Source organism: Python bivittatus, unplaced genomic scaffold (assembly GCF_059951505.1).
Source record: "Python bivittatus isolate LINGU-HERP-01145 unplaced genomic scaffold, Pbiv_v1 ctg000200_np1212, whole genome shotgun sequence".
In the NCBI taxonomy this organism is placed as follows: domain Eukaryota; kingdom Metazoa; phylum Chordata; class Lepidosauria; order Squamata; family Pythonidae; genus Python; species Python bivittatus.
Window position 1 is genome coordinate 13,076,732 of NW_028277040.1, and position 18,996 is coordinate 13,095,727.

Below are 18,996 nucleotides of genomic sequence, written 5' to 3' on the forward strand. Positions count from 1 at the left end.
GAGTCCATTGGAGTTGGGCGGCTAACACATTTAAATAAATAAGCAAAATAGAAATAACATTTATTTATTTAAAACATTTATATAACCGCCCATCTTGTACCAGACTCTGGGTGGCTCACAACCAAAAGATAAACCAACATCTATGTACAATAAAAAATATTAAAACCACAAGTTATAAAACCAAAACAAACTGAAACAGAACCTGGCACCATAGCTAAACTTTCACATGCAGCCCAAAACGAGTTTATCTCATTAATCTCACCCTATCCCAGCGCTTGGGGGGAAAGCCAGGTCTTAAGTGCTTTTTGGAAGGCTAAAAGGGTGGGGGCCTGCTGAACCTCGGGGGGGGGGAGGGTGTTCCATAGGGCAGGGGCTGCCATGGAAAAGGCATGCTTCCTAGGTGCCATAAGATGGCATCATTTAAAGGAGGGGACTAGGAGCGTGCCCACCCTATCCAATCCTGCAGGATGGGCAGATGTCCTTAGGGAGAAGCAGTCTCACAGATAACCTGATCCTGTGCCATATAGGACTTTAAAGGAAATAACCAGCACCTTGAATTGCACCCAGAAGGAAACTGGGAGCCAATGCAGCTCACACAACAGGGCTGTAATGCGGGTGAACCTAGGGGTGCCCATAACTTCCAGGTGGTCTTCAAGGGCAGCCCCATGTAGAGCATGTTGCAGCAATCCAACAGCAGTAATAAGCAGACACTGTAAGAATTGGTAGATGTACCACTACCCCTACTCTTGCCTCTTCTAAGCTGTGATTGTCATCAGGTATAGTTGAGATGTCTTTCTTGAGAATATTTGAGTGCCCATCCCTTGGTTTGAGTAGGATACCAAAATGTCTTAAGGCAGCTATATGGAGCAGTTCCATAAAATGCTAGTGGCCATTGTAATACCAATATCTGGAAAGGGAACCTGGCACTACAGAAGTCTGTGGATCAAAGGGGAGCAGATAGCAAAAGCAACATCACACTATCACAATATAAGCTCGGCCCCTTTTGGATGCACTTTGTGATGTTGCACATGGGTGAAAGAAGCAGAGCTTCTGGTTTGATGTTCCTCTCATCTAACCCTTTCCCGCCTTCTCCTGACTTCCAGCCTGACTTCCGGGTCCATCCTGTTCATATCAGTGAAAGTTCGCAACGTGAAAGTTTGCAAGTAGGGGACTGTCTGTATAAAGCTAAATGAGAGCTTGCTGTAAATCAAGCAATGGCAATTTAAAATATAGTTGTATCTGTATCAAAGGGACAATAATTTAAATCATAACAATCAAGTACTTTATGGAAGTTTTCATTAATGCAGGATACAATTAAGAGATGGTTGAAGGAAATCAACCGTGTTGCATGATAATCTGCAATTTCTGAAACATAGGCTACTAATTGATTCTTTTAACTTTTAAAAAAATAGATAAGGAAAAAGTTCACCAAAGTGATTTTTATTTTATAATCAACAAGGCACAGAAATTCAGAAAACAAGAATACAAATGCAGACAAACATAGATCACACTTTGGTTACCCCCCTCCCCCCAGATTTCTTTAATACTACACCACCATCACCATCACCACCACCACCACCACCACCACCAAAAAATTTAGAACAAGACATTTGGCTCTATTGCCATCAACTGGTCTTCTCATTTTTAGCTTTCTACAAAGAACTTATCAACTGGCTTCAAGGGGCGAGACTCTTTTCTTAAAAAAAATTACAATCAAGTGCCTTCTGGAGGGCAGGGTTATCATTCTCATCACCTCCAATGAGTTTGCTTAGGTGGAAAAGTAGTCTATCTCATCTGGAGGGCATTAGGTTTGGGAAGGCTGACTCAGAGCCTGTTCATGTATGTATTCAGAAAAGTGCATGCTGAAGTTAAAACTATAACACACACTTCTTCCTGAAAGATAATTTTTTCACATATCAGGAGTGGGGGTTGAGGGAGGCGAGCTTTTCTCCGTGTGCTTTCTGACATTGTAGGCTTGAGTGGAGGGTTCTGAGTATTTTAATCAAGCTCTTATTTCTATAACAGTATACATCAAGTAGTTAAGAGTTGAGTGTTGGACTCCTACATTGCACTAAACCACAATATTGTTAGCTATGATTGGTTGAATAAACCACAAATGTCTGGTTTCACAGATCACACTTAGCCATAATCTATGGTTTACAAACTACAATGGCTGTTTTCACAGACCACACAAAGACATAAATAAGCAAATCATGTAATAGGGTAAAACAATGTGTGAACAGAGTTACCATATTGAGCTGCTTCGGCCTGCTTTCATAGAAATAAACATGGCTCTATTCAACGTACTGCAAATTTAAAACAAGTAAAAAGTCTATGTTTGGGGTCTGAAATGACTTGCTGGACTGTATAAAAAAGCAAATACCTCATTGCTTATATCATAGCTAAATTAGGTCGTTTACAACTAAGAAGAAAAAAAAGTTCTCTATTACATCACATTATATTGGCTTTTATTGAACAAATGTCCTACTGATAATTACGTGTGCTTACTCTCCTGTAATTACTGCTATACCTTGTGATTTCACTAATATCAAGCAGCACAACATTTGGAAACATGGACATATATTAATGTTATTAATTTATACAACAATGAAACTGGCCATCTTAAGTCAAATATGTTGTTTTGATCCACTAAGTTGCACATTCTTCTCATTGGAATATATTTTGTTATCAAATGGTACAATGCAATTCAAGAAACATTGGCTTTAAAAAAAGCTTTCTTGCTGCAAAATAAAAACACGCACTGGTGTTTCTACCATGAAACCTTTCTCCACAAATCGAGTTATATAATTATTAAAACACGTTTTACATTGATTCCAACTGAAGCATGACAAGGTTCACCTCACACAACATTAATAGCTTCAATATGGTATGTGGAATGATTCTGTAATTGCCATTATGTAGACCACAATCTTCAGATAAGAGGAGTAATATTGCATCATGGAAGATTAACAAGAATATGCGGCATTTCCGTTATCAACCACCCTCACCATCACCCTCTGCATGACAAATCTACTATAGGCAAATTCAGCTTTTTATAAACTCAGGTAGCCTTTCCAACTTGGTGCCCTCCAGAAATATTGCACTGCAACTCCTATCATGCACTAGGTTGGGGAAGGTTTGAACAAAGGTATTAAAACCTTATTTAATTGCATTAATATAACTATAGAATTTATGTGCACTGAATAGAGGGATCTTCTTATGCAAACCCAGACGTCATACTAGTATTATGCATAATGTGCTGGAGCCTGGAAGAAAAATAGATGTTTCTTCATTACTGTAAACCAAATAGGGCACAGTCATCCACACAAATGAAACCCTCCATTAAATAAATAATGACTACAATTCTTCGTTCATACAAAACAAAATGGATCGGTATTTGATGAGCAGGATATGATATATGAATGAAGTCAACAAGATTGGTAAAGTTGATCCCACGTCCTCTTCTGTTAATGGCACATCCATTCACTATTCCTCTTCTACTGATTGTTGCACAGCATGTAAATTCCTTGGATTGCTTTTCCACTGTTATTTTTACCTGAAGTATTTCAACTTAAAAAAAAAAATGAAAACAAAAAATGATTCTAAGGAATGTTCCAAACTGGTGACAGCATTTCAGCTGCTCTGCCAGTCTTACTTAATCTGAATGTCTACTCAGTCAATTTCCATGGGATGAAATTTTGTGTATTTATTTCTTCCTTCCCTGCTTAATTTATAGTATGAAACAATATTATGTTTCTTGCTCTCCCCTTCAATCCCTAAATAGCAGACAAGAATACAGTGTAAATAAATACATTACAGATAGACATTCCTGAAGTCTCTGAGAATGTTACATACTGAGCATAAAAATGCCTGTTATAATACAGTCAGCTCTTTTAAATGCTATATTCCTATAACATTTTATGGAATTGCTTATTTTTTCACTTAAAAAAAAAAAACTGCAAACCTGCTGTTTAAGTGTCTTACGCTATGCTCCCTCCCCTCACCTTTCTCTACCCATGTCCCAAACTAAGATTTTTTTAAAAAATTGAACTTGTAACTATTGAAAGTAGATACCGACATTTCAAGTAAAAATAATGGCAGCCACCTCTACTGGACGTAATACATATTGTGACACTTGAATTTGTTTAAAAACATTACGTTACTCAAACGTATAATACATTCTTAAATAACAAGGTCCCACAGTATTACTTTGTGAGCGTTTCCCATTTTAGGAATCCCCTTCCTCAGGTTTGCACCCACTGCTTGTGCTGCAGTTTCGCTTGTCCCTCAGCTCCTCACTATGACAGTTCCAGTACTTAGACTTTGGCTATGAAATCCCATTTTTTCAATGAGGCAACACTGGTTATTAAGGCTTGATTTGTTTTCCATTCGAAGCTTTATTTGGAAAGAACCCTTTTCCAACAGGAGCACGTCTATCTTGTATCTTCTGGCTCGGTTTTTATGACCTTCCGATCAAGGTTGTTGAAAGCCGAGTGAGGAAAATCTTTCAAAATACCGAGACCTTCTGCAACAAAGAAAAGAAAACTAGTATTGTTGAAAAACAGTGCAAATGGACAGACATCTGTAATATCCAATGTAGCCAATGGCTAGCATACAAAATCCTGGTAGAACTGTATTGGTAGTGCTACACTGTAGGTCTGAAAAGATGGAAACCCACTAAAATCACCATGGTGGAGATATTATGAAGGAAAAGGAGCAGGCCCCTCTGTGTTCAAGGAGGTCACAGCACACTGTTAGAAGCAGTGACCCTCAGAACTTAGGTTTCAAGCCTTTGGAAGAACAAGCCCTGGTAGTGAAAGCTGCGAACATCCAAACTTCTAACTCAGGGTCTTAAAATGGTTGGAAAGGTTACAACAATGGGAAGATTTAAATATATCAACTCCAGATTCCTTCATAGCCAAAGGCAACTTAGGTTGGCTCACTTTGCACAAAGAACAAAGTTTAGTTATTTATTCATTTATCCATTCATTCATTCATTCAATTTTTGCAGCTGCCATCTCACATACATGAGTCTGGACAGCTCACAGCAAGCACCAAAAAGCAATAAGGAAATTACAGAGAAAATGGGCATAAAGTAACTCAGGGATACTTCCTTCTAAATTCACGTAAGATGGTCATCTGATACTGATCACGCAAAAGTTCTTACATTTAAAGCTTTGAAATGCTTTCCTACACCTGCAACATTCACTTAAGCAAGCTATTGATTAACTGGATGGTGAGGATGTCGGTCACAATATACCTTCACTTCCACTGGGGCCACTGATGTGAGTATGGAATGTAATCTCATAGTCCTGGCATTCCACGCATTTTCCTGTTAAAATGCTGACTCTGAACATGCTAAGTATCAGTAGATGCAGCATTACTTAGGTATTATAAATCAGGTACAAATTTCATTAAGCTACACAAGACACCTGGAAAGAGACCTCTCCTTCCATCATGGATGGCAATTATGGGAGTTGCAGTCCCAATCCAACCTATCTACCTATAGGCTAATTGTGGGCTTTTTTCCAACATAAGTTTCCCAGAATACAGGTAGTCCCCAGTTTAAGAATGAGTTCTGTTCCCAAGGTCTGTCCTTAAGTTGAATGTGTATGTAAGTTGGAACAGTATTATTGTATAATACTGTATAAGTAGTATTGTGTAATTAACTTGATGTCAGGTTCAGCCCAAGAATCACAACGAGACAGTCCAGAAATCAGCTCAGTTTCTTTATTAGCTTGCACCTAATAGACAGAATCTCGCCAGACTAACTCTAATCCCCCAACGACAGCAACTATAACCACTATGCCCTTAGGGAGGGGCCAGTCTCTTTCTCTTGACCTTCACACAGTCCATCTGGGAGCTGAGGAGGTGCTTTCCTTGGAATGTTTCTCCCCTCTCCCTGTAACCTTGAAGCTCCATTCCAGAATCCTCCTCGCTCATGCCTTCCATCACACTTGAACCACTGTGTATTTAACTCAAATGTTGCGACAATAGGCTCTGTTCTATGGGTGGTCTGTAAACTGGGGGTTCTTAACCCAGGGACTACCTGTATTCCAGATACAGCATGAAGAAAAAATATTTACCTGGCAATTGTGATTTTGCCTCACCACTGGCATATTGTCGGCTCAGCTCACTGCAAAGGGGCTTCACTCCAGGAGGTTCTCCATCTAATGAAATGTGTGGCAAGTGTCTGTTTGATAGACCTGATATACGGAGATTTAAAGGCCTTTCACCTAGAAGATATCAGCGCAGGTATAAACCACATGCATGTTACAACAGAGATGGAACCACTCTAGCTTCCAAGAAACAAGCCCATTGTCAATAGTATCACATGGACATTAGTTACAGGAGTCATTATTTTCTGGTTGCTTCTTCACAGTAGAAGCCTTTCATCCATGTGGTTTGTTTAGCTCCAGCCCACATTTTCAACCATTTCTTGATTCAGTAGCCATCAGGAGCATGATCTGGGGCTCACAGATCACCTGAAGCACTTGGGAAGAAAATGTGTGTATGTACCCACAAAGTAGGAACAATTGCAATCACTTGGCCTTTGCAGCATGTTTAGTCAATCAAATCACAGGCTTCAGACAACTTGTTTTTCATAAGGCAAAGGCTAGACATTTGAAAATCACTTTGTCCTTAGAGTCCCTCTAAGAACTCTTTAAACCTCCACAAATTTAACTCTCTAGAGGTATTACTATATAATATAACACAGGGTTGTTGCTGTGGAGAAAATAGGAGGCAGGAGTATTAGGTATGTCTGCTCCCTTGAGTTATATATAAAAAAGGTGGGATAACAACAACAACATCATTTGCTTATCCCAGGTCCTTGGGAAGGACTCGACAGTGGATAAAAATGCCAAATCCACTCTAAACATCTGGCTGACTGAGACCATCATCGTCGTCATCGTCATCGTCATCATCGCAGTGCTACTGCATCAACATCAAAAATACTAACTATAAAAGAAATGTATAATGGCAAATACATGCCTGAAAAAGCAACCGTACCTTGCCCATCAGCAGGATCTGGAGTCAGTCCATTGGGGCTGTTTTCTTCTGAACTTTGCCTGTAAAGACCCGTAGAAAATCGTCTTTCCAAGCCAGCTTGGTTGCAAAGGAACTCCATTTGCTTGGCCATCATCTTTTCAGGCTGAAATGCACATGGAGATGTTTGCACACAGCACAATTACTTTTTACTTTTGCACCACCAACCAGGTGCTAACAGCAATACAGAGCCCAAAAACGACACACTCCCTGCCGAGCATTTTATAAGTTATAGAGAAGTAAAAAACAGAGGGGGGAGATTGACAAGTAGCAGTGGAGTTAGAATCTCTGCTGAGGATCTCCAAAGGCAAGAGGAATCAAGGAGTAAGTTACAAAAGTTAGAACACTCAACTACTCTCAAATTTCTCTTCTGGAATTTCATAACCCTGTCAAAACAATGCTATTTCACCATGCTTTTAACCAGGATTAAATTATTCCAGTGGCCACCTGGGGAATTTAATTAGTTGAATATTAGTTGAATTTCTTTTCTGTTTCTATTCTTTACTATTACTCTGTTGTGTGTGAGTGTGTGCATGCCTTCAAGTCAGTGTTGACTCCTGGTGACTGCCTGGACAAATCCTTGCCATTTTCTTGGCAAGATTTTTGGAAATGGTTTGCCATTGCCTCCTTCTCAAGGCTGAGAGAGGGACTGGCCCAAGGTCGCCCAGCTGGCTTGGTGCCTCAGGTGGGACTAGAAATCATGGTCTCCCAGTTTCTAGCCTGGTGCCTTAATCACTACACCAAACTGGCTCTACTCTGTTGTATGCTACTTAAACTCTTCAGATGGGGGTGGGATACAAAACCTGTGAAATCAGAAAACAGCCATAACTGTAAATCTAAGTATATGCTATTGCACAAAAAAGAGGTCCTTATGTAATAAAATAATAATAATAATAATAATAATTATTATTATTATTATTATTAATCCATGCAGTGACGTTGACAAACTCCATTTACCAGGGAGCATAGGTGAGTATGGAATGTTCTAAGTGCACCATACAGTTGAAGAGGAAAAAAAGGCATTGGGAGAATACCTGAAGGACAGTGAAGAAGATGCACTGAAGCTGGTACACCATGAAGGCTTACTGAATACCAAAGAGACCAAACTGGCCTATAAGAAAGACCAAATGAAGTATTACATGGCCAGTACATTAAAAAAAAAACCCTAACAGGCAAAACAGATAACAACAAAACCTGGCAATGGCTAAGAGCAGGGAAGTTGAAGAAAGGGACAGAGGGGCTAATTTTGGCTGCACAAGACCAAGCCTTAAGAACAAATGCATATAAAGCCAGAATTGAGAAGACAGCAACAGACAGCAAATGCCATCTCTGCAAAGCAGCTGAAGAAACAGTGGACCACCTAGTTAGCTGCTGCAAGAAGATTGCAGCATGACAAAGTAGCAACAATGGTACATTGGAGTACCTGCCAAAAATACCACTTTCCTGCAAGCAAGAACTGGTGGGACCACAAAATAGACAAAGTAATAGAAAATGAAGAAGGTAAAGTGCTCTGGGACTTTAGAATTCAAACAGACAAGCACCTGCCACACAACATCCCAGACTTAAGAACTGTTGATAAGAAAGACAAAAAAGTCTTGATAGTGGACATTACAATACCTGGAGACAGCAGAATAGAAGAGAAAAAACTGGAGAAAATCACAAAATATAAAGACCTGCAAATAGAAGTAAAACAACTGTAGCAAAAGAAAGCAAAGATAGTACCAATAGTAGTAGGCACCTTGGGTGCAATTGCAAAAGGCAGCTTTACTTGGAACAGCTTACATCCTGCAACAATACCTTTAATATTATTAAACAACAACATCTGCCTATTCCAGGTCCTTGGGAAGGACTCAATAGGTGGACAAAAATGCCAAATCCAGTCTAAACATCTGGCTGACTGTGCAACCAACCATAATAATGTAAAATTAGATGCAACATTAAATCCCAAATAAAAGACAAAGAGCGGTGAATAAAACTAATGTCAAAGATCTTGGAAAATTACATTAATTTCTTGGCACTGAAAAGACATTCAGGGAGGAGAGGTCAGAAAAGTTCCATGGAGGTGGCATTCCACAACAGGGAAGTCAATACCAAAAGGAACCTTTCACTGCTAGCACCTGTTGCACCTCACCTGATAAAGACACCTGAAAAACAGCCTTCATGCTGGTCACAACCATAAATGGGAAGAAAGGAGTCCTTCAGGTGCAAAGCTTCAAAGGGCACTGAAGGTCAAAGCAGCCACCCTCTGAGTAGTGGGCCAGTGATTACAGCAAGACAAGACATCTGCAGTGGCAGACCACACGTATCACACACAGTAGTTGTCCATGGAGAAATGACCAGGGCATGGATTTTTGAAGCAAACTATCCCTCTTTAGCTGGGGAATCATCTAATCATCTACAGGATCTGTCTAAGCTGCTAAAAAGTGATTCCTTCCCCAGAAGCCATTTAAGATCAGTGAGCAAGCATCCCACCAACTAACAACTTGTTTTGTTTTTGTGCTTTCAAAGCAGTTTCAACTGCCTGGATTAGCCCCTGCAGTTTTCTTGGCAAGGTTTTTGGAAGTGGTTTGCCCTTGCCTGCTTCTTAGGGCTGAGAGAGAGTGTGACTGCCCCAAGGTCACCTGGCTGGCTTTGTGCCTCTGGCGGGACTGGAACTCCGTCTTCCGGTTGCTAGCCTGGTGCCTTCACCACTACACAAACTGGCTCTCTTTGGGGCATTATGAAAGCTAAAATCCAAAACATATTGAAGACATCAGGTAATCTGATGTAAATTGTTAACTGCTTGCATGGACTGTTCTCCCAGTGCTGAATGGATTGTACTTTTGTCCCTCCTGAAGCCATTCCCCTCTCCTTTCAAAGTAAGCCTATGGAAACGCTGATTAGCCATCACTTTTGCCAGACAAAGGGCCAAACTTACTTCCCTGAATAATTTAAATATATAATTTGAAATGTGCATGAAAGGAAAAGGTTAGGAATTTGGAAAACTTTGGCCTTTTTAAGAGAATTCTGAGAACAGAAAAACAGAATTGAGGTGATTCATTTGTATTATTTTGTTCATTGTCTTGTTGGCGGCATTAAATAAATATGAATCTCGATCTATATAAAATGTAAACAAAGACAACATCCAAATAATGCTAGTTTTAAGCACCAAACCACATGTTCAGATTAACATGCTAGGTACTTAGGGATAACTGAAGAATGTGCAAACTCTAAGATGTAATGGGTATTCAGTCCACATATTCCATGCTATAAAATTTATAGCATCATGAGCAAGAAAACACACTCTTCAAGGACCAACACAGGCCACATAGGAACTATGATAAAAGCGGCTCCATAAACTAAACTGCATTTTAGTTAAGTGTTGTTAATGTAGTGTTTTTTCCACAATCCATTTGACATTGTTATCCATTAAAAAAAATGGAATTATCTGAATCATTCTGCTTGAACAAAGGCTGTTTTAAAGCAATGGCTCATTAAAAGGAGGTTGGGGGCATGGGGACATCTGTCTAGCTGGGCATTGGTGCAATCTATTCTTGCCCATGGCAATATAAGGAGTTCTCAATCACTTGGAGCACATTCATACTGTGGCTTTAACGAAGTGCAAAATCCATCCTCACACTTCAGAAAATCCATCAATAAGCATCGTTATTCTTCGTAATAGAAGGAGAGAGAGATGCCACATTAACAGAATAGTCTACATTTATCCTAAAGCACCTGAGCTTTATCTAAACTTGGATAGTTTTGTTTCTAAAAATATGGCTGGCGTGAACTCTTGGCATAACGTTTCTGTTCTTTTAAATAATTATTTTAACCAGATATTGTTAATATTCTTTGTGTGCATATGTGTGTGTGTGTGTGTGTGTGTGTATGCGTGTGTATACACATGAACATTTCAAAAGGATCACTGGATTTTAATAATTTATGTTTAAAATTCACCACCACTATCATAGGAAAAATGACAACATCTCACTCATGCTTTATTTCTGGATGCAGTACTATCCAATTTTTTTTTTAAAAAAACCCAACAATCTGTCATTCTGAAAAGTGTAGGATGACAGTTTACTTGTGAATAATAATAAAGTGCAAAATTTGCCTGAATAAAGGAGGAGGCCTTATGGACTACAAGAGAATATAATTAAGAGGGCACAGAACCTGTTAGAACATAGTCTAAATGAACAGAGCCGAGAGAATACTAAATTCTAAGTATGTTATTTTTAATTACAGGAACAGTTCATCAATTGGAAAAGAAAACAGCCAATGTGTGCCTATTTAAATGAGACATACAATGTTTGAAGGAAAATGGATAGAAAACAAATACGTAGTAATGGGATGAAGAAAATGTTTCCAGTTTCTAACCACAATCTAAACATTAAACATAATGGGCTAAATCAACACATTCCCAGCCCCACAGAATTTATAACGCTATAACTGCTTATAGCGTTAAATGCGGAACTCCTCACCCTTGGGATATTTTACGTACATTCTAAAGACAGAAAGCAGAGGCACTTGAATTGCTCCCTGCTAGATGTTTTGAGCAATTCTAATTAAGGCTTTGTGAGCACAATCCTTCATGAGATCTGGAAACTGTAAACCCAAATATCTGGAAGGCAATAGTTTTGTTCCTGATTTAAAGTAAGAATGTCAGAAACATATGTTTGCATTAAAGAGCCAGAAGTAATTGCTTCCGTGACAGCATTTGTAAAACTCTTGGACATAAGATGCTCACTTCATTTCTCTTATCAAGATGCATTAGAAATGTATATTATAAACTCTTCTGTAACAAACACTGATACTACTTGATATTATTATTCCTTATGTCGTCCTATTCTCTACCAGTGGGTAAACCATCTTCATTGGTCTCTGCTCACTTTATGTAAAAGGACAAAGAAGACAAGACAGGTTTAAGCAGGGACAGAAACTGAAATTTTTAATGAGAATTCAATAGGATAATTTGTAACTAATTCATTAGTAATAAATAAATTAGGATAAAGGAATAAATAAAGGAGGGACAGGAAGAGTATTCATGCTTTTATACTGTGGACAGCCAAGAAAACAAACCGATGGATCACTGAACAAATCAACCCAGGGTCCTCCTTTGAGGCACAAATGACCAGGCTCAAATGACCCTACTCCGGACACATTATGCGAACACCCAGCTCTCTGGAGAAGGTTCGAATGCCGGGAAAGGAGGAAGGACAAAAAAGAAGAGGATGACCAGCAACGGGGTGGATGGGCTCAGTTATAGCGACACTGGGTGCACTGTTGGAAGACCTGAAAGACCAGGTTAGGGACAGACTGCCATGGAGAAAATCTATCTACGTGGTTGCTAGGAGTCAAAAAAGACTTGATGGCACATAACCAATCAAAGTAGGATATAGCAAGCTTTCTCCACTTCGCTTGTTCTAGTGAATGAATATTCAGCCCCTCTCTCTGAATTAAGATCTTCCTTCGCCTACAATGCAGGAAAGTAAAGCTGTAACAACATGGCCTGAGAGTGAATACCCACAATAGGTCAAAATCTCTCAAACTGCACGCAGGCAGAAAGACTTGGCATGCTTTTCTTCTTCACCAAAGCAGCGCTCTAGGATTATTCCAGCTCCTGGTAAACGTAATGAACATGTCCACGTATTTTGGCAACAGCAGAGTGTGCCATTACCTTTTCCAGGAGTTTTATTTTTCCTTCAAATTCCCAATCTAGCTTACAGCCCTGCGATTTTTTTAATGGTCTCTCATCCTAGTACCAACCAAGTCCAGTCTTGCTTAGCTTTTCAAGATCGGACAAGGTTAGCTAAATGCCGTCACATAGCTGGGTATTAAGAAGTGCAGTGGCTACTTATTTATTTCTCGTTTCCATCCATCTCTGTGACCCTATAGGGTTTCAGATTATCTAACCAGTGTACGTGGGAGGGGCATGGGGTGCATTTCTCTTTAAAACCATCCTTTTTCAGTGGGCCTTTGTCCAGGGAAGAAGATTACCAGCTGCCATGTGGTTTTCTTTTTCTGCTTATGTTGTTTTAATTGTTTGTTAATTATTTCACATACCACCCAGAATCTGAAGATTGGGGTGGCATATATATATTGTAAATAAACAAACAAATAGGCCAAGGGCAGCACTAGCTCCCCTCCCAATTTATGCCATTCAAAAGGATACACCTGCACTGAGGGCCACACGTCAGCAACAGGTCGGGCATATGATCATCCTTACAACTAAAATGCGACTGATTCATCTGAGATTGTTAGATTTGAAAAAATGCGGAGCAACAGTGCAAAGAAAGATCTCTGGAGACCATGGAGTACTGCAGTCACTTGATATTAAACCAGAAAGGTCAGCTGGATATTTTCACATAGCATCACAAGCAAGCATCTGTTTTTACATCTCAAAAATCCAGAAAGGAGCTACAGCAGGATCAGTTATTTCCCTTTCAATGTATTTTCATTTGGACTGGGGTGGGTACAAAAGTAACAAACAAAGAAAAAACAAATTTCTCTGCATATTCATCCAGACATAAGCCCCATTATATTAAATGAGATTCACTGTGTTAACTGACATATTAGGCTCTAATTATATGCATCCTTCCCTAGGATTGCACCTTATTTAATGTTTTGTATTTCTGAGAAGTCAAGACTAGGATACACGCGAAAAATGAATAGGATATAAGGGAAAGTGGGTGGGGCCAGAGGGGGGGAAAGGCAAGCTATAGCAGTTTAATAAATTAATATATCAACAAATAAAAATAAATCAGTGACCTAGCAGATGCTTCAAGGTGCAGAAAAGTAGCATGAAAGCCTTAGAAGACTCAACAATACTCTTATTTTGATACCAGTACCCTTCAAATTACAGATAAATAAATTAAACATACTTATTCTACTTTGTTATTAAATAAGGCATTTAAAAAAGAAAAAAAATCCAGGAACATTACAAATGCAGAAGTTTCAAAGTATTGTTAATTTATTTTATATGAAGGTTTACTTATTTTTCATTTAACTTTTTTCTAGTCATTTAACTTTTCATTTAACCTTTTTTCTAGTCAGCTGGAAACTGTTTCCAAGTAGGTTGTCACCACCATTTGGAGATGGTGGTGTTGCCAAATTAAGGTAGTAAATGAGAAAGTGGTTCTGCAGACAGAAAAGCAGCCAGCGAGACGTCCCCAAATGAGATGCCTGAACCTCAAGTGTATGTCTCTGATCTTCTGCAGCTCTCTCCCATCTGGAGTTAGAAGTGTTAGGAAGGCTGTTTTCAGCCACAGATAGTCCCCAGTTTAAGAATGAGTTCCATTCCCAAGGTCTGTCCTTAAGTCGAATTTGTACGTAAGTCGAAACAGTATTACTGTATAATACTACTTATAATACTAAGTAGTATTATGTAATTAACTCAAACCATTGTGTATTTAACTTGAATTTTGCTACAATAGGTTCTGTTCTTAACTATGGGTTGTCTGTATCCCAAGTGTCCTTAACCCAGGGACTACCTGTGTACTGATTTTCAGAGAATCCCCAAAGCCCCAAATAAACTATTTTGACAACTATGCTCACTACAGCTCCACACCTGAATTATCAGAAGGAAAGAGAGGCTTCTTTTGGTGTTTGGTGGCCTAGGAAATTCCAAGCACTCACAATGTGCATGAGCCCAAGCTTTCTAGTGAGGTAACAGCAGGAAGGGCCCATGCACTCCTCTCCACCCATTGCTACCTGGCTAGTAGGGAGGACTGTCCTTCTGATGCAGGGTTTGTTTGCCTGTTTTGTGTTTGCATCACTGCATGCCACCCCTATCCTTACTGAAACCTCATGCTACCCCACCATCCCCAAGCCTGGAGGGTCCATGAAGCTGGGGTGAAGGGGAAGCAGCAGCAAATCAGTGGTACCAGGTCCTAGAGGGCAGGGGAGGAGTAGGAGTATATAGTTTCAGCGGAGTGGGTAGGTGGGCTCTCAGATCAGGGTGAACTTGGCCAGAGAGGAATCCCAAGGCCAGACACAACTGGGCAGCCTGGTGTTTGGGGAGAGCCCTCAGTACTTCTCCCATCCTGGTGCCATGGGCAGAATGGCCAGCTAGGTGGGCAGCAGCCAACTTGCAACCAGGACCAAAGCCCTGCTCTCCTCCCTTCCTTCCTCTCTGCAGTCGCTGTTCTTGATCCCCTCAATGCCCTGCCCTTGAAACTTCAGAGTAGAACAGATGGATGAAGGTGCTAAATCATTCAACACTGGAGTAGGCAGAACATCTGACAGCTGGCAATTTGGTTCATTTCCCAACTCTGAATTCCTTAAGTAATGTTGAACCTAAATCTCTGCAAGGGTTTGCAGGAATCATTTCCGATTTACAGAAAGAGTTTGATTTTGAGGCCCTTAAACCACAATTTCAGCTTTCTGCAACACCATTTGCTATGGAAATTTGACAATCCTGGACAGGAAATACAGAAAATACTTCAGTATGAGACCATTTTAAAGCAGAAGTACTGTGGATGTTGGAACTCCAGATATTTAGAATACTGGAATTCCAGGTTTTCACAAGTTTCCTTCCCCAAAAAGGTTCAAGCTACTCACTACTTCCATAAGGATACAAGTAAAGTATTTTTATTTAATAAGTTTATGTTTAATGGTACACTGCAGTACTCATTACAGGTAGCCCTTGGTTAACAACGGTAACTGGGACCAGGAACTCCATCACTAAGCAATGCGGTCATAAAGCACAATGTCATGTGACCATGCCGACTTACCATGGTGGTTCTGGCAGTTCCAATTGTAGTCGTTAGGCGCAATGTCACATGATCGCCATTTGTGACCTCCTGCTGGTTTCCACATCAACTTTGCTTGTTGGAAGCCGCAGTGAAGGTCACAAATGGCGATCATGTGACTGCAGGACACTGCAACCATTGTAATTGTGAGCCAGTTGCCACAAGCGCCTGAATCATGATCATGTGACCACAGGGACACTGTGACAGCTGCAACTATGAGGACCAGCTGTAAGTCTCCTTGTTCAGTGCCATCATAACTTTGAACAGTCACTGAACAAATGGTCATTAACCGAGGGTTACCTGTATTTTTTCTTTTTGATCTCACTGCAGACTTTTGTATCACTGCAAGAAAAAGCTAATGAGCAAGTCCTCATCTGCACTCATGACAACTGACTGAGACCCATTTTAATAAATCAGAAGGAGTCTGGTAAGCAGCTTTTCCGACTAACAAATTTTATTAAAAAGGCAAAAGCTTTTCTGAACTGCAGCTCACGTCTTCAGATGCATTGTAAGCTGCAACACATGAAGGCTTTTCCCTTTTAATAAAATGTGTTAGTTGGAAAAGGTGATACCAAACTCCTTCAGATTTTTTGCCACCATAGGCTAAAATGGTTCTCCTCCTACAATGTTAATACATTTCCTTTTTCTCCAAATGTAACATGAAAGGCATTTAAACATTCCATCGGCTTTAGTAGATGGATATTTCCTCCCCCATCCTTCAATTTAGAAGGTATAACCAATCATCCTTTTAAAAAGACAGAATAATTTCATGAGTTAAATGCTTACATTGGGAATAATAACCCCTAGTCAGAAGAATTTTTTTAAACTGTAGGATTAGGACAGAATAGGGATGTGCAAAGACCAAAATGTCCTGTTTTAAGTTCAAAGCAGCTGTTACTACTTTATCAGAAATGCCCTGATGCCACGGTAACCACACTGTAGGTGTTCTGAGTCAAAACAGCCCTGTCTGAGCTATTTCAAACTTGAACTGCTTTGAATTTGAAATCTTTTGCACTCCACTATGATAGAATATCCTGTTAAAGAAAGAAACATGCCTGTTAAGGAACAAGCATTAATTGGATGCCCAATGGCACATTATTTGTTTACCTGGGAACCAAGCGCTGCCAGGTCTTCACACTTCCCTTTTGACAATGCCTGCTGTAGTTTAACTGGATCTTCTTGATAAAAACTCTGGATGGCATCTTGGAAATCAGGAAAGCCAACCTATCAACATGGAAGATGGAGAAAAGAAGCAATTAGTATAGCAGAATTTTTCTATTTGTCACACAGAAAAAAAAATAGTTACCGATATTAACTATAGTTAATAGGGAAGAAAGACCTCTTCAATCAATACTGTGTTCCAAAAATGGTAGGGAACTTTATTGACTAATGAACTGGAGAAACATGTGCTTTCTCACAGTTACGATGTCTGCATTTGCAGCTTTCTGGAAAATCCAAATGATTATAAACACAATTTAAGAAGATTCAATTTAAATAACACAGTTCTAGTGCCTCTAAAAAAGACAGTTTTTCAAATTATGGATTATTTTCAGAAAGCCTAATACCATGCAATAAAAACATGAGATTCTCTTAGTTATAAAGCTCACAAGATGGGAGGGAAGGGGGGAGGGGGAGAGAGTGAGACTGGGACTAGCAATATCACCGAGTTTTTGCAAAGGTTAAAAAATGAGATGATCTCTTCTATATCTCTCTCCTTAAACTCTACAATACAATAGCCATATAGATATACACTTATAACTGAGCAATGCAGAAAGAGCTGGGCACATTTCTGAAAATATCAAGGAAGCTAGAAAAGGGGAAACAAGCATACCAATTAAGTTAAAAACCGGAGTATAAGAACTAAAAACCCTCTCTTCAGGGCTGTAGGTAGACTAGTAAGAGCCTAGGAAAAAAAAACTCGCTCTACCGGCCAAGCAGCCTTTCAAAAATTGATCTGATTGTTGGAATTTGAAGAAGGGCCTTGAAGCAGCTGTAATGAGTTTGGACTAATCAGCCTCTTCAAACTGAGATCAAGTAGACTCTCCAGTGAATGCTATGCTGATTATAACTTGCAGGATTGCACTTGTGGTGACAATGCCATTGACACCAACTAGTTTTACACCCGATGTTCTCAGCTGGGAAAGCTGCAAGTGTTCCACCTTTGGAGGCAAGTCAGTGCGGATAAAAATAAAACATCTATGAAGAAGGGTTGGTCTACAGAAGGGAGGGAAGCCTTGGAAGAAACCACAGGTGGCCACAAGCCCGGAGCCCATGAAACTTCGAAGAAGGGTCCAAACCAAACAACGCACAGAGAAACTGGAGCCGAGTAAGAGCAGGAGATGGACTCGGGAAGAAAAACAGCCAGGTGCTTTTGGCAAGAGGTGCAAACTGGCAAGGAGAAGATCTATTTGGAGGAGAGAGGAGAAAAAAAATAGAAAATTGCTAGAACTAAAAATAGATAGGATTGCTGCACTACCTTTAAAGTGGCACAGAGGAGAAATTCTGTTAGACTCGATTCTACTCTCACTGAATCCTGTTCAAAAACCTAGTAACTGAAGCAATGTTTCCAAAAAAAAACCAAACAAACAAAAAACACCCAACCCTAGAAGAGCATGAAAGGAGCTACTGTGTATTTTGCACATTGAACTAAACTAATCAGCCAAATAATTGCCTACAGGTTTCTAATTTGGCTCTAAAGTACTTTTTGGTCCAACTTTATTCAAAAAGGCCACCATGATTTCCCCCCTTAATTAAATGAAGGAAGATAAAAGAAAACTGAAATCCAACATAGCCTTAACATCAAATAACTATGGGCATTATCCTCAAATGTGGATGACGTGGAAATCCTGCTCTCAGCTTTTATCTAACCTTTTTAGACCATAATCCATCTGCAAACTACTGCAATTTTTCTATTCAAAATATTAGATGGCTCAAGCAGAAATAGTCGTGAATGCCTCCAATTGCTCCAGTCCAACAAAAATGGCGGCCACACCCAGCAAATGGCTAACTGCATTAAAACATAAACGTGGTTTTGTTTGTTTTGGACTCAGTGCATGTGTGCACCCACAATTTAGGACCTGCCCATCTTACTCAACAAAGCATGACTGAAAATTTGGGGGTTAATGTTACATGTGAATGCAGACAATGTGTAATTCCCAATGGACTTGAAACCCTCATGAGATGTATAAAGCCAGAAAAGTGCAGCAATGAACGAACACTG

The 18,996-nt window shown here is 39.7% G+C and overlaps 1 protein-coding gene across 2 annotated transcripts in view; it reads right to left on the reverse strand.

Annotated features, from left to right (window-relative positions):
- Positions 1–1,450: 1,450 nt before the first annotated feature.
- The window catches only part of NAB1 (NGFI-A binding protein 1), a 54,261-nt gene continuing 36,715 nt past the window's right edge, over positions 1,451–18,996 (reverse strand). For both annotated transcript variants that reach the window (XM_007420385.3, XM_025165028.2), the window contains exons 5-8: positions 16,884–17,000; positions 7,012–7,153; positions 6,087–6,236; positions 1,451–4,525 (exon numbers count right to left, since the gene is read on the reverse strand). In XM_007420385.3, the coding sequence (XP_007420447.1) occupies positions 4,434–4,525; positions 6,087–6,236; positions 7,012–7,153; positions 16,884–17,000 (501 nt within the window). In that variant the 3' untranslated portion in view covers positions 1,451–4,433. The remainder of the gene's footprint in view (positions 4,526–6,086; positions 6,237–7,011; positions 7,154–16,883; positions 17,001–18,996) is intronic.